Source organism: Schistocerca americana, chromosome 3 (assembly GCF_021461395.2).
Source record: "Schistocerca americana isolate TAMUIC-IGC-003095 chromosome 3, iqSchAmer2.1, whole genome shotgun sequence".
Taxonomy (NCBI): Eukaryota; Metazoa; Arthropoda; class Insecta; order Orthoptera; family Acrididae; genus Schistocerca; species Schistocerca americana.
Genome location: NC_060121.1, coordinates 946,050,567 through 946,072,933, shown reverse-complemented (window position 1 = coordinate 946,072,933; position 22,367 = coordinate 946,050,567). Strand labels below are relative to the sequence as shown.

General features: G+C 39.6%; 1 protein-coding gene across 1 annotated transcript in view; it reads right to left on the bottom strand.

Annotated features, from left to right (window-relative positions):
- Window positions 1-22,367, bottom strand: part of LOC124607487 (beta-1,3-glucan-binding protein-like) — a 114,589-nt gene that overhangs the window by 6,293 nt on the left and 85,929 nt on the right. The window contains exons 5-7 of the mRNA XM_047139859.1: window positions 8,841-9,007; window positions 8,376-8,621; window positions 5,957-6,093 (exon numbers count right to left, since the gene is read on the bottom strand). Of these exons, the coding sequence (XP_046995815.1) occupies window positions 5,957-6,093; window positions 8,376-8,621; window positions 8,841-9,007 (550 nt within the window). The remainder of the gene's footprint in view (window positions 1-5,956; window positions 6,094-8,375; window positions 8,622-8,840; window positions 9,008-22,367) is intronic.

Sequence of the window (22,367 nt, the reverse complement as noted above, 5' to 3'; positions counted from 1 at the left end):
TGTCACCATGTATGTCACTATTCTATTTCCTTATTACTTCTCAGACTAAGTTCCTCCATCAGTAAGTTTGGGGCCTAATACTTTCCTAATAATCTCTCTTTTGAATTTCTTCAACATCCCTCTTTCTATATAAAATTAGAGTTTCTGCTCCTTAATGCCACTCAGGTTTGATTACAGTGCTGCAATGCCTAATTTTACTGAATTTAGAAAGTGAATTTTTATTATAAAATATTGTGTGTTAATCTGAATACAGTTGCCAGTTTTTGGCAGTGAACTTCAATTGCAGCTCTCCTCAGACTGTTTTCTTGTATGATTTGCCCCAAGCATTTAAACTGATAAATCCTTTTTATTTTTTCATAAAAGTGGCGCTTGTTCATTGCATGTTACATATTCCATTTTGCAAATGATATTTGTAGTCCTACATTTTCCACAACTGCTTTGAGAATTTCAATTTGTTTTTGAGCTGTGATAATATCCCTGGTTAAAATTTCCAGATCATTTGCGAAGGTGAGGCAGTCTACTCTAATATTACTTCTAACTAACTTTATTTAGTGATCTATATTTTGACTCAACTTTTGCTCTCACTAGTTTGTAATTCCCTTTTCCAAAACACAGTTAAACAGTAATTGGGAAAGTCCTTCTCCCCATCTAATACCAGCCTTTGTATCGAATGGTTCAGAAATTTCTCCCATAATTTTCACTTTAGAGCTGGTGTCAGTTAATATTTCTTTAATCAGTGTTACAGTTTTATTGTCTAGCTCTCATTCCTTTAAAATTTGGGAAACAGATTCATGATAAAATGAATTGCAGGCCTTTTTAAAATTCACAAATGTACATACAATATTGTTACCAGAAATCTTTTGGTTTATAAGTATTAGTTTTAAACTAAGAACTTGTTCTGCACAGGATCTGTTTGGTCTGAGGCCTGCTTGGTATTTACCAATTTTAGGTTCTAACTGTTCTTGGGCTTTATCAAGTAAGCATTGCAAGAGAATTTTTTTGACTGGGAAAAGAGATTCCTCAGTAATTATTGACATCAGTTCTATCCCTTTTTTAAGCAATGGGTGAATTAAGGCAGTTTTCCAGTCCTCAGCTATCTTCTCAGTTTGCCAGGTATGTCCTATAAGTTGAGTGAACACACCCAACTGATTTTAGTAGTTCTGCAATTATACCATCTTCTCTGGATTCTTTATTGTTTTCAGGTCTCTTAATTCGTTTAGTTATTTCGCTTTTGTCAGGTTCTTTAGAATTAGAGTTTGTGTTGTTAGTTTGCTGTGGTTGGAATTTATTCACAGGTTTTGGACAGTTTAACAGTTTATCAAAGTAATTAGCAAGTACTTTACAATTTTCCTGGTTGTTAAGAGTCAAACAGCCATTTTCGTTTTTGAAGCAAAGACTGAGGTTGGTAACTGGTAAGTTTTGTTTTGAATGATTTATAGAAGTTCCTTGTATTGTTCTTTCAGAAGCCTCTATTTCTGAAAATTGGGCATCTTCGTGGTTTCTTTTAGTCTGACAGATTAATTTAGATATTTTTTCCTTATAGCTAGAAAGGTGTTTCATGTATTTTCAGTTTTGTTACTATTCTGATCTTTGAATGCCCAATGCCTACACTCAACTGCTGTTTCACAATCCACATTCCACCAAGGGTGTGTTTGTTTCTTACGAAGTGTCATTAAATTTTGTGCTGTTTTGATTAACTTTACTTTTTTGGCTTAGTCAATTGTTGGACTGTTTTTTGTCAACTTCAATTGTTACAGTTGCAGTTATTTTAGCAGTGCCAAATTTTGGAGTAACTTTTGTTCTGAAGAGTTTTTGAGGTTGAAGTTTTACTTTTATTTGCATTAAATAATGGTCAGAATCAATATTATCCTATTTCCTAACTTCAACATTTAAAATTTCTTTTTAGTCAGGGTATGAAATTGCTACATGATTGTTTTGAAATTCCCAATAAATGTATTGGGTGCCCACCAAGTTTTTTTTGTTTAGAAGAGTTTTTAAACATGTTGACATGATTTTAAGGTTAAAATTATTGCACATTTCAACAAGTCTTTGGCCATTTTGGTTTGTCAATTTATGTGCAGAAAATCCACCCACTGTTTTCTTATAGTTTTTCTCTTTCCTTAATTGAGCATTAAAATCACCCATTAAAATTTTAACATTTTGTGAGGGAATTTTTGAGATGATGCTTTCTAATGTTTCCCAAGCTTCATTAACTTCAGGTTTGTTATGGTTATCCTCATTGACTGGCATTTGGGCATTAAAGTGCATTTTGTATTTGTGCATCTAAGAGTAACTGTCATTAGTCTTATTTTTAATGGATTTTACATTCATTATTGAATTTAAAAGATTTTTGGAGACTGCAGAAGCAACTTCCAGATGTGGTGCATTATTAAGTATTCTTTTACAGTCTTACTTTTAGAAAGATAATTGCCTAAATCCATGGTGTTATTGTCTGTCACTCATGTTTCTTGACCTGCCAGAATTTCAATTTTCTGTTCTTTCAATGTATCTCCCAATTTATGAAATTTACTTTGTTTCAAAAGTGTTTGTATGTTAAGTGTTGCAAAAAGTATGTGTGTTTTGGTTTTAAGTTGGCCAGAGGACTAACTTCCTCTGTTTAATCACACTGCACTTTAAACTGGCTACTCCAGAATCTAAAAGACCAGTTGCACCAGTAATACTGCTGGTGGATTGACACCTGGGATAATGTTGTGATTATCAGGTGGCGTTGAATAGACTCATTGAGTGAACTGAGTTTTATGAAAGACTTATTGATGCCTTCAGGTGCCAGTCTCTGTATTTCAGGTATGATTGTACAATTTCAGCCTTAGGCCATTTTCAAATGTCTAAAATAGAAGTATCAACACTGGATACATTAGTGACACTTGTGATTTTGATGTAGGAACAAGTCATATCTGCAGATATACTAGGTGCATTTATGGATGACTTATAGTAAATTATGTAGTTTATGTCATTGCTCCTATGACAATGTTATGCTCATAAAATAAATCCAAGAAGTTCAGGCTATTTTAGCAGCATGTTACTTTTGAGCAGTTGCAAAGCTCATATGTAAGGCCCATGTTTTAACTTAACACTAGGAAGATTATAATTACTTTACAGAAATTTGCTACTTAATCAGCATACACTTTTGTTCTCATTTATATTTAATTATTGTTCATCACTGGTAAAAATATGACTGTATGTAATTTTTTTTAAATAACCAGTGATGAACGATAATGGTGGTGGTCATAGGGTCATTGGGTGGGGGCTAGTAGAGATTCGCGCAAGGAGGATTACAGGATCAAAGGATATCTTTGCAAGGAAACAGTATGCCATTCAGAGAAACTGGTGGAGGAAAGCATCTGGATGACACACTGTGAAGCAGCCATTTAATTCCAATGAGTTATATTTCACAGCATCATCTGTCACTGGGAGGAGGTTGGGGGGGGGGAAGTGGTGTTGACTCAGCTCTTGCCACAGTTTGGCAGTGACCTTTCATTTTGGTCAATAGCTGGCTGGTAGTCAATGCACATAAAAATGATGTGCAGAAATTACAACATAGCTCATATTATGTGATACAGCAGGATTGTACTCAAAAGTATCCCTGTCTCCAACATGATAGGGTAATCATGTGATGGGATTGGAGTAGGAATGTGCTGGGTGGGTGTTTCAGACTGGTACTGCACCACAGGGCTATGACCTATGTGGTAAGAGGTTTGGAGTAGGTATGGTGTAGAAGTGAACAAGTATAGATTGGATGGCTAGTGGAATACCAGTTTGAGAGGGTGGGAAGGACTGTGGATAAAATTTATTATTTCTGGGCCTGGTGAAGGATACTCTTTAGTTGTTCTAGTCCAGAAGAATGACATGATGAGTGGCTGTTCCCTTGCAGCTGGTTCATTTTTGTTTGCACATACATGTCTGCAGTCCTGGTACACACTGAATCCCCACACCATAGCACCATAAAATGGGTGAGAAGAGCCAAAACAAAATTGCCCAGCCAATGGATGAAAGAGTATCATGGTGATTTGTTTTCAGCATCAGAATAAAGGTTGCAGTTGTGTCAGATCAGGTCAATTCAGATGTTATTTACATTGGCCTGATGAGTTTGCAATGTTTCCAGTACTGCTGAAAGTTAGTTTTCTAATTATACTCCAATTTATCAGTCTACTGTGCCAGTGTTTTGGTTCTTCTTGTGGTGTGCTACACTCCTGTGGCAGGGCAAAATAACAGCTGTAAGATTAGAAGATAATGTATAATACACACTGAGGAAAATTTTGACTGAGTGGTGCCAACTCAGAAACAGTTGTGTTACATTGTATCACATTTTGTTTGGTCATTTGGTCCATTATGTCTGCTGGAAGGTGATGATAAATTTTTATTCCACATATTTAATACACTGTTTCTAGTGTCAAGAGGGTGTTTTTTTTTTTTGCAAGGACTACAAGCTAGCGAGAATAGATATACCAGCTGTGGCAAGATTTTTAACAACTTGAATAGTGGTTTAAAGTTTTCAAACTACTACTAATATGCCATTCACCTCATGGCTATTTCTGTAATATAAACATTTTATGTGCATGGTAGACAAGCTTCAGTATACCTATGTTAGTATTGTCTCTTATTTATTTTAACAGAAAAGATATTTTGCCAATTTTTTTGTAATATTTCTGTACATAATTTCAGTTTAGAGTATTACTTTACTGCTTCCAAGGGGGAACCAGAGCCTCAATAAATTTATTTATGAAGTATTACTTTGTAGTGTGTGTGTGTAATTTGTGGATACCTATTCTGTGGCCTTTTACACTGAAAACTACAGAAAGGTCACACAAAGTGCTTGATAAAATGCTCACTGGAACAGCTTTGTAACACCCACAAAGACTCATGAAACATTTTCTCACAAGTGTTTAACTTTCCAGGATCTGCATGGAGAAAGAGCAACAATTCTTTTAAGGTCAATATCAGTACTTTAATTCAATGCAAGGAGAGAAACAATTCCTCTGACCTAAGAAACTGTTGCTTTTGAGCAAAAATTTGCTCAGTTGCAAAAATAGTATTGTATTAACTCTAGAGAAAAATCTTTGACTTTGCATATGATCTGCTGAAAGTTATCTCTGTTTGGTTCAATGCATGCGTGCAAACTGTCCCCCTCACACTACCTATGACATTTCGAAGTATTGCCAGTGTCCTGGTTTTATAGCTTTAGCTTATTTAAATGTATATTTTTGTCTGTAAGATGAACCTTCATCCCAAATACCTTATGTATTGCAAAACAAAAGTTGTTTAAACTTACAATTCTAGTATCTCTGCATAGAATGTGTATGTGTGTTTTGTGTGATAAATAAGCCGTGTATCACTGCTTATGTCATTAAATAATGAAATTATTTAGTTCAAAGAAAAATTTATTGCATTGATGGAAGGATGAATCTCTGAAAATGAATCCCAACTAAAAAGTGAGTAGCAATGTTTGCCTTCTAGAAATAGTTCCTATGTGTTACTGACCCTTCTGTTAGTCCCCACATTTTGTACCCTTCAGCGCACATACAGTCATCTCACTGCCTCACCCTGAACAGTTCAGTGGTGGGAGAAGTTAAGCACTGGCTGGAAACAGCTGCACACCAAACACATGAAAGTGCAAATTTTGCCAGATGTAGACAGTTTTACATTCACTTGCACATTTACAGGGACTTTTTTACATTTTAATTTATAACAACAGTTAATAGTAGTAAAAAAAAATAACTGTGTGGCACAACACCCTCATGCAAAGCTTTCAGTTTGACACCACTGTAGTTGCTTACTTACCTCAGCAATCCTACTGCGGAAAGGAGACTACAGTGTAACATGGAATCTAAATGATGCATTGTTACTGTAAAATCTAATAGTAAAAATACTGACAAAATTATTCACATCAATGATACTCCACTGCATGTGCCCAAAAATTAATAATAAGAAATCATACCTCTCTGTCAAATGGTGCAAGTTTCGATTTCCAAGGAACTGTTGGAGATGAAGCAAATTCTTGTAAACCACCAAAACCACCTAATGGTGGACTAACTTTTCCAATTTCAGTACCATCAACAACAAACACCAGCTGATCTGAAAATTCAAATAGCTGCATGATTTTTTCCCATAATGTATCCTAAATTGTGTTACACTATAGAGGAATCTACTTGTAGTGCCCTTTTGAAAAATAATGGGTACAGACATGCGTCTGTTGTTATGAAAGAATGTAAATATTTTACTGTATATATGTAATGCAATCTAAATTTTCCTGACAATGTCCAAAAACTTTGTTATATGGACAGAAAATAAATAAATGAACAGGGACTTTTTACAACATTTTAATTTGTAATAATCTCTTCCAAAAATTTAAGACTTCATAAATAACTGTTTCTATAATGACAGTAAGCTTCAACGTAATTGGTATCAAAATTGTACAGTGAAAACTATCAAACAAGCTGTATGTCAGGAGAACTGCTATAAAATTGAGAAACTTGTATAAAAAATTTCACTACTTGGTGTCATGGTGCTTTTTGAGTACAATTACTAATCCAGCATTTTTGACAACTACACTGTTCTGTCACTTGATGGACAAAACTGAGATGTCTTAGGTATAGTTCTTTTTGAGTTTTCTATCACATGTAGTAAGGGAAAATATCCTTTAAGTATGAGGTTTTAAAAGTTGTGGGGCTGCCACTGAATTTCATGATATGTCAACATTTCAAGTTTCACTCTTCTTGTGGCACATGTAGAAATCTCTTCTTAAGTTATCTTTTGCAAGACAGCCCACTGTAGAATTATGATTAACTTTTTACCATTGTTAACTACTTATGAAGTGAGCTTTAGAGAATTTAACAGCATAAACTTGTAATCATCAGAATCATTACAAACTGATGTCTACAGAGCGATTTGATAAATACTAGTTTTATCATGAGATGCGCAGAGGAGGAGGAGGAGGAGGAGGAGGAGGAAAAGACCGGTGGGTATGTTGGCAGAGAGGGTGAGAGAATATGAATTGGGTAGACATGTGGGACAGAGGTGGCAGAAACTGTTGGGTCGAGAATGTGGGAACAGTAAGTTACTGTAGGTAATTACTTCAACACCTTCTCCCCCATCCACTTCACATGGTCCTATTCAACCGATCTTGCCACCTTCCTAGTAGTTGACCACTCTCTTATGGCTCCATCCACACCTCTGTCCACATTAAACTAACTAACCACCAACAGTACTTGCATTTTGACAGCTGCCATCCATTCCACACCAAAAAATCCCATCCATACAGCTTGGTCACATGGGGATGGTGCAACTGTAATAACAAAGTCCCTTGCCCAGTATGCTGAAGATCTCACAAATACCTTCACTAGGTGACACTACACCTCAGACCTAGTCTACAAACAGATTTCCCTGTGGAAGATGTAGGTGCAATACATACCCAATGCCAGTACTTCCAATTCCAGTTCTATCACAGACTCATCCTACGCTATCAAAGGCTGGGCCCCCTGTGAAAGCAGCCATGCCATATACTAGCTCTGCTGTGATCATTGCACAGCTTTTTATATTGGTGTGATTACCAACCAGCTGTCCACTAAGATTAACAGCCACCACCAAACTGTGGCCAAGAGCAAAGTGGACCTCCTGAGACAACATGCAGCTGACCATAAAATTCTTTATTTTGTCACAGCCCAGGTCATGTGGATCATCCTCTCCACCATCAACTTTTCAGAATTGTGCAGATGGGAGTTATCCTTACAACACACTCTCTCTGCTTGAAATTATCCCAGGCTGATCTACAATAACTCACTGCTCCCACACACTCCAACCAACAGTTTACACCCCAACTGTCCCACACTACCTCATAGTTCACATACCCTCACCCTCTCTCCCAACATAACCATTGGCCTTTTTACCTTCTCTGCCACCCTCCTTTTCCACTCCCTGTTTCTCTGCACCCCACTCCCCTTCCCCTTCAACCTCTCAACACTGCCTGTCAGCTTGTTATGCCACAATCTAGCCCCTGCATACTCTGCCACACAGCACACTCCCTCCATCCACACCATGCTGTCCTCCTCCACACTGCTGCTTTGTTCAAAGTGACCATTTCATTCTGGAGCAAGCAGTCATGTGTGCATAACGTGTCCTTGCTTGTGTGAATAAGTGCATTTTCTTTTCTGAAGAAGGGTGTGGCTAAAAGCTAAGAGCATTGTCTTCGCTGTGCTTGTCTGCAACTCAATATGTCATCTTTACATGAAGTAGCAATCCCTCCTTTTCATAATAATGTTAATGCAATCTATAGATAGCTCAAAAGGGAAAGTACCTGAAGTATTCATGTACCATTCATGGTATATTTTGTAATAAATTTAAACAACAATTTACTGTACCTGGAGTCCATATAACTTTGTAAACATGGAAGTCAGATGCAAAAGGGGCTTCACTACTCCTCGAGTACATCTCATTGCGAATTTTTCTATTCAGCCCAAGTCTGCAACCTGCTTCAATTAATTGGTTGCCAAGTTGAGCACCATCCTTTGTTAAATCTTCATTTCCTCGTGCCATCCCAATTGTTATCTGACCTGACTCATAGTTGCGACGTCCGTAAAAATTTTCCTTTGGTTCAAGCCAAATCTCTGTAAATGGTTGAAAAAGGTTATTGGGAGCTTTATGTCAAGAAAGTCATAAAGATAGTAATTTTATTTCTGCAATTTCAAATATGTGCAAAACCAAACTGTCACCTAACGGTGTTTCCTTACAGACAAACTAATGCCAGATGTAATGCTTCCTGACTCATTGCAATTAATGTTCATTATTTTGGATCATTTAGTCAAAAGCACCTTTGAGTTACTTACCAGGGAAAATCCAATCACCCATTGGTAATTTAGCACGGACTTCTATGACACCATATGCAAATGAGAATGAGAGCTTTGTGGTTAGTTTGGCGGATTTTACTGGAGGCAGTATTGACCAGGCATCAGCAACTTTCTTGCATTCTGGTCCATCTGGAATGCTAGTACAACTGAAAAAAAAATCATGGCAAAATTTAGTTTCTGAATATTTTTGAGGTTAACTTTGCACACACACACACACACACACACACACACACACACACACAAGTACTGATTGAAAAAGGAAAGTGGGTTGAGAAATGGAAGGAGGAGAAAGTGGAAGGAGGAGAAAGAAGAAGGGGGTGAGAGAGAGAGAGAGAGAGAGAGAGAGAGAGAGAGAGAGAGAGAGAGAGAGAGAACATAACAGAGTACTGTTTGAGAAGACACAGTATCTGTATCTGACCGAAACTGAACACATTGCCTTCATTGATGCTATGCAGTGATTCACAAGGCACATGACTGTTACACCTTTGTGGAAAGGAGGTACAAAGTCCAGCATCTACATAAAAATTACTTCTTATAGTACAGTATCCCAGAATTTTGTCTGGAGGTGACACCAAGAACTGTCTACTAGTGGATCAAGATGAACCTAGCTTTATAACTAAAAAAATTTCATCACTTTTGTATGGCTTGCCTGAAGAAAACATTTTTTAAACTGTGATACAAACATGTTTTACTACCCGTGGATCTGAATGTGTGTCTTTAGATTCAAGGGGAGTGGTTTTCTGAATAAATAAGGCTTACATAAAAATAAATTTTTAAAAATGTTGAAGTAATTTCATGGCTACAGGCTCTGTTATACTCCATTTCCTACTTCAGTCCATTCCATCATAGTTTCCATTCACTGTTTTTGTTTGATATGGTACTTAACTTTCATTTCTGATTGCTGCAATTTTCCTTAATTCCAATGTTTTATTTCTCCTCAACTCACATTTAAAAATTTAATTTCATTATCTGCAACAATTTCCCATTTCTGGGAACAAATATCTGCACTTTCCAGAAAGGGACTATTTCATATGAAGAGTCCAGGAGAAGTAGTCCAAAATTTTGGTTTTTTCATAATTTAATAGACCAACCAGTGTAGTTTTAGCTGGTTTTACAGAACTGGTCAAAAACCTGACAAGTCAAGAGAGAGTCTAATATCTAGTAAGCACATGCAGGTGAAAAACATCACAAGTCCATGCAAAACAGGGGAATATCCTACCAAGTCCAGAGAATGCAACGATAAAATTTTATGACTTAATGATTCCCAGCCTGCGCAGTTCTGTTTTCACTAATGTTATTGTAGTTTTATCATTGTTGCCAGAGTAGTCGTGTATGAGTTGACCATTGTTGTTAGCTTTGTGGAGTTTGTGAGGGAAGTTAGATCTAGCCAGCATTGCATTCTGTCAGTGTAAAATGAATAAAGAAGACAGTGACTCATGTGCTTGTGAAGAAAACTACAGAATGTCAAAGAATCTGACAAGGAAAAGAAAGTAGTATGGTCGCGTTAGAGATGCCTCCAAACATTTAAGAAGATTGCAGTCACATGAAACAGGAGAACCACGTAAGCACAAAAACAATTGTTTTGATATTGTCAGTGATGAAAATAAATGGAATATCATTAACAACATGAACCACTTTCAAAATCATGGTGAAATAAAAATCACAGAAATACCTGCACAGCGCAGGCATCCTGGAAGAGAAGAGCAGGAAGCAAAGTTTTGTGATGCATCATATAAATTCAGTGTTTGTATTATGATTAATGGAAGTGTCCAAGAAGTACATGTGTGAAGCAAGCATTTATGTCATTACATGGAATAAAGAAGGGCAAGGTAGATCATTTAGTGAAGAAACAAATCTGAAGACCAACCTCTACAAAACGGCCGAGGGAAACACAGATCCCACCCACAGGCTTTGAAAGATGAAACATGTGCAATAATAAGAGGGCACATTAAATCATTTAAAGGTCGCAACAGACACTACAGTTTGACAAAGTCAGAAAAAATTTACCTACCAGAGTCTTTGAATATTAAAAAATGGTTCCATATGTTCAAGGAGAAGTTTCAGGATCAGAACATGTCGTATGAAACGTACCACACTATATTCAATTCAGATTTCAATATAAGTTTTGGGTATCCATGATCTGATACTTATGGCTCCTGCGATAAGTATCTAGCCAAGAAGTAAAATTTGGAGAAGGAACTGACTATCATCTGTTGAAATAAAGTAAGGCTTCATTCCAAACTTCGATCCACTGAAATAGCCTCTGAATTGCATCTCAGGAAACAAAAAGTGTTCTATGACAGGAAAAAAAGGCAAAGATGAAATGTCAAAAGAATCCATCAAAGGTTGCAATTATGATGGACTATAGCAAAAACTTTCATTGTCCAATTATAAAAACAAATGAAGTTTTTATAATAAACAACAGCTTTCTGTATTTATATTCAATGTTCATCTTTTGGCAATGGGGGACAGCTACTTTTATATGTATTCTGAGCAACCAGAGATAATCAAATGCTGGACAGAGCATCTGGATAATACAATATACAAGAAGAAACTCTTTCCAGTCCAGGCCAATAAGAGAATTGGAAGTCACACGACACCATGCAGCACTGGTTCAGTATAGAGGAAGCTACAATGGAGCATATGAGCAAGCTTCATTACTTCTTTGTGGAAAGAAAGGGCAAGATTTCAGCCAGAAAGGGCAAGATTTCAGCCAGAAAGGGCAAGATTTCAGCCAGAAAGGGCAAGATTTCAGCCAGAAAGGGCAAGATTTCAGCCAGAAAGGGCAAGATTTCAGCCTGAAAGAAATCAAGTTCAGCCTACCCTCTGCGAAATATGAAGGTATAGTAATTCTTTTACAGCAATACGATTTGAAAGTTTTTTTTAATTTATTGAAATAAGTATTTTTTTAGTATTAGGCATATAGCTATTTAAATTAAGGGATTCTGATTTTTTGCAGGTGATTTTAAAATATCTGCTGAGAAATATAGAGATTTACAAGCCTTGAAAGATTTTGCCATAATGAAGTGCAAGTGTATTTTGATTGTATTTTGCATTAATCCACCATCAAAAAAGCACAGGACCTTTTACAGAAGATTATTAAATGATTATATGTGATAATTTGTTGTAACATGCATTTGAAATCTTCTAGTTACCTGCAATATGTTATGGACTTGTCATTTTTCCTCTGTATGACCTGCCTTTGTAATAAAAATGCATCATATTATTGTAAATCCTATTCAGATGTGTATAGTTTCAGCAGTACTCTTTCTCTGAAAGATATATTAAGGTCTAAAACAAAAATGAAGAATATAGCTTGAAAAACTAAAATTTTATGAGTCTTTAAACTTTAAATTTCGTCTTCGGGAAAAAAAAAAAAATTGTGACTTATCAGGTTTTTCCCTGGGCTCTTCATATCTCATTAGTAATGTATGATACTTTATTACAGAGATAAGGATTTCTCAGCTCTCCATTTAAGATTTAGTTTCAAAAGGTGTTTTGATATTAATCTCTACACTCTTCACCAGATATTGGAGTGACTGCCATATGACTTGAGTTAGAATGGAAAAAGATTTCAGATTTTTATCCCCTTACAAAATTTGCAATTTTCTTAATAAAATGGTATACAAATCATTTGTGCCCATTTGCAATGTTAAAAATTTTACATGCATAATGTCAGCAAGTTGTAAATTGTCAATTTACAAAAGTGCAAATTTGTTGTGTCTAATGGTAGCACTGTCAACTGCAATCTAGAAGGTTTTTGTAGTATAAACCCATGTTATACCTGTAAGTTCTAAGAATTCTTTTGCTACAGTGACCAAAGTGAATACCACAAAGATAATCAACTTTCAGACACATGAAACACAGAAATACAAACTGGAGAACAGGTGGGAGTATGGAGGTCTTTTGTTGAAATTTTTTGTCAGTCCTTGAATGAAATGAATTTATTACTCTCGAGTTTGTAGTTTATAGAGACTCTGAAGCATAGAACAGTGTAGTAGCAGCAGTTCAACCTTATGGTGATAAGGTTATCACAAAACTGGAATGTACGGAGCACCTCCAGAAGAGGATGAGCACCACACTAAATTGAAACAAAGTTTGAGAAACAAAATTTCTGGTGGCGAATCCATAAAGAGTAGTACAGCAGGACCATGGGATGGCCATTAGGAATAACAATGATTTGTTCAGAATGATTCAGGTATACTGCACACAGAATACTGTGGCCGGCAGATGTGCAGGTCGCAGGGAACGCACTGGGAGAGCAGTAATGGTGGGGCTGCAGGCAGTCACTGTAGGGGAAATGTTGAGCAATGGAGGGGAAGTGTCATTCTAAACTGAAGCCTACACTAATTTTTTGTAAATGTTAAGTTGCCCCCCACCACATCCACACTTGCTTGGTCACCATTCAGAATGATCTGTCACCTCTTCCTTGAGAAAAATGCAGTGATTTATTTTTCTCTGGTTTGTTAACCACTTTTAACTTTCAGAGAAGTGTGGGGAATTTTGAATAAAACCTATACCTTTGTCTTGTTGCCATGTTAAAATTTGCTTCTTTTCCCAAAACCCAGCAGAGGTTACACAGTATCAGCTCCCCAGCATGTTGTGCAGATCCAACTGCAAGTGAATTCTGAAACAGTGGTTTATTAAGTGAGGAACTGAGAACAGTAATGTCAGCATCTAATGAAAAAGCACATCCTCAGTATGAAACTAATGTGTAATTACTTACATTGTTCCAAAACCCATAGCATTTCTTGTTTGACCAGCTATCGATAGACCTTAAAAATTACACTCTTTCTTCATAAAAGTCTATAGTTAGTGGAGTAACACAGTAGATAATGAAGTTTTGCATAATAACCATACAGCAGAATACCCTCCCCTTTGTGTGCTATCATTTGCCAAAATGTCATTTCAATATCTCAAACTGTTTATGAAATATGAGGAATGTTGCTGGTATTTCACTATGGTTTTATAACTGGCACACTGAAGTTGCAAATGAGCGCACTATGTCAGATCAGTTTTCTCAAGATTGGTGATAAGGGCCTCCATCCAAGTCGAAAGAAAAATTAAGTATTTTAGATAAATTTCATACACTACAACTTATGTAATACGCACCGAAAGCAAAATCAAGCAACTGCAATTTTTCATTGCATAGTGTCTTACTTCCATGTAAATATCACAGTAACTGACCATTAACAAAATGATGGGCATGGCATAATGAACCCAATATACAGGGTTATTATAAATGATTGAGCGATTTCACAGCTCTACAATAACTTCATTGTTTGAGATATTTTCACAATGCTTTGCACACACATAAAAAACTCAAAAAGTTTTTTTAGGCATTCACAAATGTTCGATATGTGCCCCTTTAGTGATTCGGCAGACATCAAGCTGATAATCAAGTTCCTCCCACACTCGGCGCAGCATGTCCCCATCAATGAGTTCGAAAGCATCGTTGATGCGAGCTCGCAGTTTTGGCACGTTTCTTGGTAGAGGAGGTTTAAACACTGAATCTTTCACATAACCCCACAGAAAGAAATCACATGGGGTTAAGTCGGGAGTGTGTGGAGGCCATGACATGAATTGCTGATCATGATCTCCACCACGACTGATCCATCAGTTTTCCAATCTCCTGTTTAAGAAATGCCGAACATCATGATGGAAGTGCGGTGGAGCACCCTCCTGTTGAAAGATGAAGTCAGCGCTGTCGATCTCCAGTTGTGGCATGAGCCAATTTTCCAGCATGTCCAGATACACGTGTCCTGTAACGTTTTTTTCGCAGAAGAAAAAGGGGCCGTAAACTTTAAACCGTGAGATTGCACAAAACACATTAACTTTTGGTGAATTGCGAATTTGCTGCACGAATGCGTGAGGATTCTCTAGCGCCCAGATTCGCACATTGTGTCTGTTCACTTCACCATTAAGAAAAAATGTTGCTTCATCACTGAAAACAAATTTCACACTGAACGCATCCTCTATCCATGAGCTGTTGCAACCGCGCCGAAAATTCAAAGCGTTTGACTTTGTCATCGGGTGTCAGGGCTTGTAGCAATTGTAAACGGTAAGGCTTCTGCTTTAGCCTTTTCCGTAAGATTTTCCAAACCGTCAGCTGTGGTCGTTTAGCTCCCTGCTTGCTTTATGCGTCGACTTCCCCGGGCTACGCGTGAAACTTACCCACACGTGTTCAACCGTTTCTTCGCTCACTGCAGGCCGACCCGTTGATTTCCCCTTGCAGAGGCATCCAGAAGCTTTAAACTGCGCATACCATCGCTGAATGGAGTTAGCAGTTGGTGGATCTTTGTTGAACTTCGTCCTGAAGTGTCGTTGCACTGTTATGACTGACTGATGTGAGTGCATTTCAAGCACGACATACGCTCTCTCGGCTCCTGTCGCCATTTTGTCTCACTGCGCTCTCGAGCACTCTGGCGGCAGAAACCTGAAGTGCGGCTTCAGCCGAACAAAACTTTATGAGTTTTTCTACGTATCTGTAGTGCGTCGTGACCATATGTCAATGAATGGAGCTACAGTGAATTTATGAAATCGCTTCAATCATTGTAATAGCCCTGTATAAAGCCACGTGTAAAGCAAAAATGAAATTTTTTTGAGAAAGATTGCAGGATGTATGCATTGATTCTGTCATTGTAAACCAGCTGAAAGTTCTCAAGATGAGACAGTTTTCCCCTTATGTGGGTTGCCTTTCCCTGTATACCTCAAAGGGTGTCTTTTCTGAATGTTTAGACCAAGTTGCCAATCTCTCCACCATGTTGAAATCTTATCAAGATCTGACTGAATATTTACGCATATTCTCTCAGATAGTACTTATTATGTATAACTGCATCATCTGCAAGTAGTTTGATGTTACTATTAATATTATCTGTGAGATCATAAATATACAATATGAACAGCAAAGGTCCCGGCACATTTCCCTAGGGCACACCAAGTTACTTCTACATCTGACAATACATCTCCATCCAAGATAACATGCTGTGTTCTCCCTAATGAAAAGTCCTCAGTCCTGTAACAAATTTCACTTGATGCCCCGTATGATTGAACTCTTGACCATAATCATAGGTCATGTACTAAGTTAAATGGTTTTCAGAAATTAAGAAATACTGCATCTACCTAACTGCCTTGATCCAAAGCTATCAGTATGTCATGTGAGAATAATGCAAACTGGGTTTCACAAGGTCAATGTTTTCGGAATTCATGATGAGGCACTGAGGTGGTCATTCTGTTCAAGATACTTCATGAAACTTCCTGGCAGATTAAAACTGTGTGCCCGACCGAGACTCGAACTCTGGACCTTTGCCTTTCGCGGGCAAGTGCTCTACCAACTGAGTTACCGAAGCACGACTCACGCCCGGTACTCACAGCTTTACTTCTGCCAGTACCTCGTCTCCTACCTTCCAAACTTTACAGAAGTTCTTCTGCGAACCTTGCAGAACTAGCACTCCTGAAAGAAAGGATACTGCGGAGACATGGCTTAGCCACAGCCTGGGGGATGTTTACAGAATGAGATTTTCACTCTGCAGCGGAGTGTGCGCTGATGTGAAACTTCCTGGCAGATTAAAACAGTTTTAATCTGCCAGGAAGTTTCACATCAGCGCACACTGCGCTGCAGAGTGAAAATCTCATTCTGGGAAGATACTTCATGTTTGAGCTCAGAATATGTTCCACGATTTTGCAATAAATCTATGTCAAGGATATTGGATGGTAGATTTGTGGATCACTACTTCTACCCTTCTTGTAAACAGGCAAATCAAAGTCTTTGCCCGCTTTTTTAGCCACATTACAGCTGTAAATGCTAAGTCAACATATCCAATCCCCCCTTGTTGGACCTTTCATGGTTTGTGCCAGCCTTATCTGCCAGTAGCTCCACATAATGCTGCTGTCAGTTGTTTAACGTGGCAGTTGTGTGTCACACATCCACAGCATTAGAGCAACAAACAGATTCATTTTCTATGGAGCAAGGCAAAAACACCGACGGGGGGGCGACGACGAGGTGGTGGTGGTGGTGGTGGTGGTGGTGGTGGTGGTGTCTTGAATGACAGGTCGATTGGGGAGGCCACATTTGTCACTCACTGATAACATTTCCCATGTGGATGCAATGTGAAAGATCAGTGTGTGCGCACCATGGCCATTTCCCAGGAACTTGGCATATCATTGGAGGGCTGTGATTCACAAGTAATGATGAAACCAAGACAGCAATCCAATGGTGATTCCATAGTCAGCCAAAAAATTCTACTGCTGGGGCATCTCAAATTTAATGCTGTGATGAGACAAAAATGTGAACCGATGTGGGGAACTATGTGGAAAAGTAGTGTATACTATGTAGAATAGGATGTATCTGTCAATTCCCGTATGTACATCACTCTGGCTAATAAAAAATAGGGGCTACGACTTCCTGACTTTCCTTTGTAGATGGCTGTGACCTGTTCTTTTTTCCAAGAATTGGGCATGTTTTTTGCTTGAGGGACCTACTACAGCTTATAATTAGAAGAGGTGCTTATACAACTGCAAATTCAGTATAGAATTTCTGTGTTTCCATCAGAGCCTGAAGCTTTGTTCACTTTTAACTAGTTCAGCTGTTTCTCAATACCACTGACTAACACTTATTTCATTCATCCTTTCAGTGGTAGGAGGATTAAATTGTGGCAATTCTCTGGGTTTTATTTTGTAAAGCAACATTTGAAAACAAGAATTTCAGATTTTGCTTTGTTACTATCAATTTCAGTTCCTTTCTCATTGGCTAGGGTCTGCGCACTAACTATTGTGCCATTAACAGCCTTTACATATGACCAGAATTTCTTCGGAGTTTTGTGGAAGATCATCTGACAATACTCTGCTAGGGTAGTCACTGTCAACTTCTTGCTCTCTTTCATGTTATGGTTTTAGGGCACAAAACTGCTACTGTCATTAGTGCTCAGTCTGTGACTTAAAAAAAGGTAAAAAATCAAAATAGAAACCAGCAGGAATGGGAGCGAAACTCAAAGTGGGGAAACTAAAAACAGAAGGAAAGCTTAAAAATCCACTATAGAAGGGGGGTTGTTTGTCCTCAAAAAGAGCTTCAAATGACTGACATCATCTCACTGACACTTATAAACTCGAGAACATGATCAGCTGAGTGCGTGTCATCTGCTAAAATAGAAGATATATCAGGCAACAGCTGTAGACGGGCGCATAACGGAGTAAAATAGGGGCATTCAAGTAAAAGGTGTCTCATTGACCACAGTTGAGAGCAGTGGGGACAATGTGGGAGAGGATTGACACTTAAAAGATATCGATGCCTAAAAAGACAGTGCCCTATCCGGAGTGTCGTTAAAATTACCTCCTCCCGACGACGAGTTTGGGTGGAAGAGGTCCAAGCACAGGGAAGAACTTTCACGTCCCGCAATTTATTATTGGGAATATCGACCGATGTGCCTGCCATAAAAGAACAACATGACGACATAAAACACTCCGTAGATCAGTGAAGGGAACCATGTGAACAGCAGGCTGAAGAAGAGAGACTGCAGCCTTGGCCGCTATATTGGCCACCTCGCTTCCACAGATACCAACATGTCCTGGGATCCAGAGGAATGCCAGAGACACCCCCAAGTGGAGGCAGTCCTGAATACAGTGGACCAGAGGGTGGACAGGGTAGAGAGCTTTGAGATGGAGGAGAGAGCTGAGCGAATCTGAGCATACAATATACGAGGGCGGTTCAGAAAGTAACCTCCGATTGGTCACAGTGCGGGTTGTGGGGGGAGTAGCGACGCCATCTGTGCGTTCACGCACTCAACAGGTCAGTCGGCATCAAGCCGTGGTCGAGTGAACGTCGTACCTGCGCTAGTTTAGTTTTTGTGGCAGTTTGAAATGTGTGCTGCAATAGAAAACCCCACCAAATGTGAAGTGCGTGCTGTCATAAGGTTTTTTACAGCCAAAGGATATTCTGCAGCAGCTATTCATCGCGAGCTTTGTGCCGTGTACGGACCAAGAGTTATGAGTGAAGGAGTTGTCCGTGAATGGGTATGTTTATTTAAAAGTGGACGAGAAAACGTTCATGATGAAGAGAGGAGTGGTAGACCATCATTGGTGACTGACGAACTCGTTCAGACAGTTGATGCAAAAGTTCGTGAAAATCGACGTTTCTCAATGTCGGAGTTGTCTACTGGTTTTCCACAGATTTCTAAGACTCTCTTGTACGAGATAGTGACAGCAAGATTGGGTTACCGTAAGTTCTGTGCACGATGGGTGCCCAAAATTCTTACCAACCACCACAAAACTCAAAGAATGGCCTCTGCATTAGACTTTCTGTCACGTTATGAGGACGAAGGAGAACCATTGTTAAACAGAATCGTGACCGGTGTCGAAACCTGGATTAAGTACGTGAACCCTGAGACAAAAGAACAATCAAAGATGTGGGCACATTCAAATTCGCCTACCAAACCAAGAAAAGCCTCGCAAGATTTTTCTGCCAGAAAACTGATGGCAACAGTGTTTTGGGATGCCAAAGGGGTGTTGTTGGTTGAATTCATGGAATGTGGTACGACCATTAATCAAGACGTGTACTGTGAAACAATAAAAAAGTTACGACGGGCTATACAGAACAAACGCCGTGGTATGCTGACTTCCGGTATCGTTTTTTTGCACGATAACGCCCGTCCTCACTCTGCTCGCAGTCCTTCAAGTGGGACATTATCAACCATCCACCTTACAGCCCAGACCTGGCGCCAAGTGATTATCACCTCTTCATGCATTTGAAGAAATGGCTCGGGTCACAGCGGTTTGATGACGACGAAGAGCTCAAAGATGCGGTCACAGGCTGGCTCCAGGCACAAGCGGGTGATTTTTATGCAAAAGGAATTTCAAAGCTTGTGAAGAGATACGATAAGTGCCTCAATCGCTATGGAGACTATGTAGAAAAATAGTGCAAAGATGTAGTTGTAAGATGTATATATTAAAATATTTTTATTTAACTTGGTGTATTTTTTTAAATCAACCGGAAGTTACTTTCTGAACGGCCCTCGTACTGTATCCACTGATGGCGATGGATGTATTGGACAGCCTGGAAAACAGCGTAAAGCTCCGCTGTAAAAACCAAACACTGGTCAGAAAGCCGAAATCGATTAGCGATGTTGCCAACAATATAGGCACTCCCAACACCAAATGATGTTTTTGAGCCATCAGTGTAAATAAATGTGACATCCTTCATTTGTGCACATAGAGCAGCAAATGCCCGACGATAAACAAGTGAAGGGGGTACCATCCTTGGAAACCTGACAAAGGTCACAGAGCAGGCAGGTCCAGGGCCGGAGCCAAAGCAGTGCTGTACCCCACGTTGTCAAGAAAGGTCTTAGGAAAGTGGAAGGAAAGAGAATGTAGCAGTTGTCACTAGAGATGAAAAAAGTGTCCAATCGGCTTGGGTAAACTTCCAGCGTCTCGGGTGCATATATGGCAGTTGCGGCTGAAATCTAAGGACACATGGAAAGTAGTCACTCAAGTGTGTATCAGCAAGAGTGAACCATTCAAAGTGCCGAGCTAGCGGAGCGGTACCGACAAAGGTCCAAATGAGAGAAATTTGCCATGGAGGCAGACAATAATGTAGGGTCCCCAGTGTTCAGGCAAACAAGATCCGCTTGGTGGAAGACATCTATCAATTGTGAGCCGTGCTGACAAGGATGCGGAGATCCCCAAAGTGGGTGGTGGTCATTGAAGTCCCCAACCAGCAAATACGGGGGTGGAAGCTGACCAAGAAGATGAAGGAGATCAGCTGTTGCCATCGGTGTGGACGATGGAATGTATACAGTACAAAGAGAGAAGGTGTATCCAGAAAGCGAAAGACGGACAGCAACAGCTTGGAAGCAACTGTTTAAGGGAATTGGGTGATACTCTCCATTATCATGGAGAAGAATCATAAGTCCTCCATGTGCTGGAGTGCCATCAACAGAGTGGAGATCAAATCGGACTGACTGAAAATGAGGGAAAACAAAGCGATCATGGGGACGCAGCTTTTTTTCCTGAAGACAGAAGATGACTGGCGAGTAGGATCGTAAGACGATTGACAATTGATCCAGATTGGCTCGAATGCCGTAGATATTCCAATGGATAATGGACATAGCGTGGACAGGAAAGGGAAGAATGTGACCAAGGTTGACCTCAACTCAATGACTGCTCAGAGACAGTGGCCAACAGCGTGGAACGGCATTCAGCTGAAGGAAGAAGATCCTGATCCATAGGTTGTTCGGGAGCAGCTTCTGCCACCAGCGATCAGCCGGTTGATCAGCCACCAGCAGTGCGCCTTGGCGACACACAATACGATTGAGGACGGTTACCGCCAGGTGGTGCTGTAAATGAGACACACCGTGGCGGAGAAGGAAAGGAACAGGGTTTCTTATTAGCCTTCTTGGAAACAGGACGTTGAGAAGAGGGGGGAATTGATGGTTGTGAAGTCGGGGCACATAAAACATCGCAACGAGTAGGCTCTTTTTTGGAAGTCCGGGTGTCTGATTTTGGGGCTCGTGATTTAGCAGAACCCAATGAAGGGTGAGCCATAGAGTGAGCAGGTGATAGTGGGGAGGTTGAGCAGGCAATCTTTGCACTGGCCGATCTGACGACCGTGGCACTAAAGGTGAGATCACAAAGCTGCGTGACTGCCTCCTTTGTAGGCCGAGGAGAGGCAAGGACAGTGCTGTATTTACCTGAATGAGGCACAGTGGGCTTTCGACTGGCAAATAACTTTCGAGTAGCAAAGGTCGACACCTTTTCCTTTACTCTGATTTCCTGAATGAGCTGTTCATCTTAGAAAATGGGGCAATTTCTAGAGGAAGCAGCGTGGTCACCCATACAGTAGATGCAACAAGGGGATGGAGGTGGACAAGCACCCTCATGGGCATCCTTGCCACATGTAACGCATTTGGCCTGATTGGAACAGGACTGGCTGGTATGATTGAACCACTGACACTGATAGCAACGCGTAGGGTTTGGGATGTAAGGGCGAATGGAAAACATCTCATAGCCCACTTATATTCGATGGAAGTTGAACTCTGTCAAGGCAGTATGGGTTGGAACCAAGTCCTTGTCAACCTCCTTCATGACTATGAGCAGCCATTACGCCCTGCTCAGACAGGTAGTTTTGAATTTCCTCATCAGACAATCTGTCGAGGGAGCATGTATAAACCATCCCACGTGATGAATTTAAAGTGCGGTACGCTTCCACCCGGACAGGGAAGGTGTGTAGCAGTGAAGTACGCAGCAATTTTTATGCCTGGAGGGCACTGACTGTTTCTAACAACAAGGTGCCATTTTGTAATTGGGAACAAGACTTTACAGGACCTGCAATTGCATCGACACCTTTCTGAATAATGAAAGGGTTGACCTTCGTCAGACTGAGAAACAACAAGGAACTGTGGCACTGATGGAAGAATTGTCCGTGGCTGTGACTCATTGAACTGCACTTGTGAGCAGACATAGTAGATGCTGAGGAAACCATTGCTGAAGTATCCCCCATGATTCCAGGCATCTCCG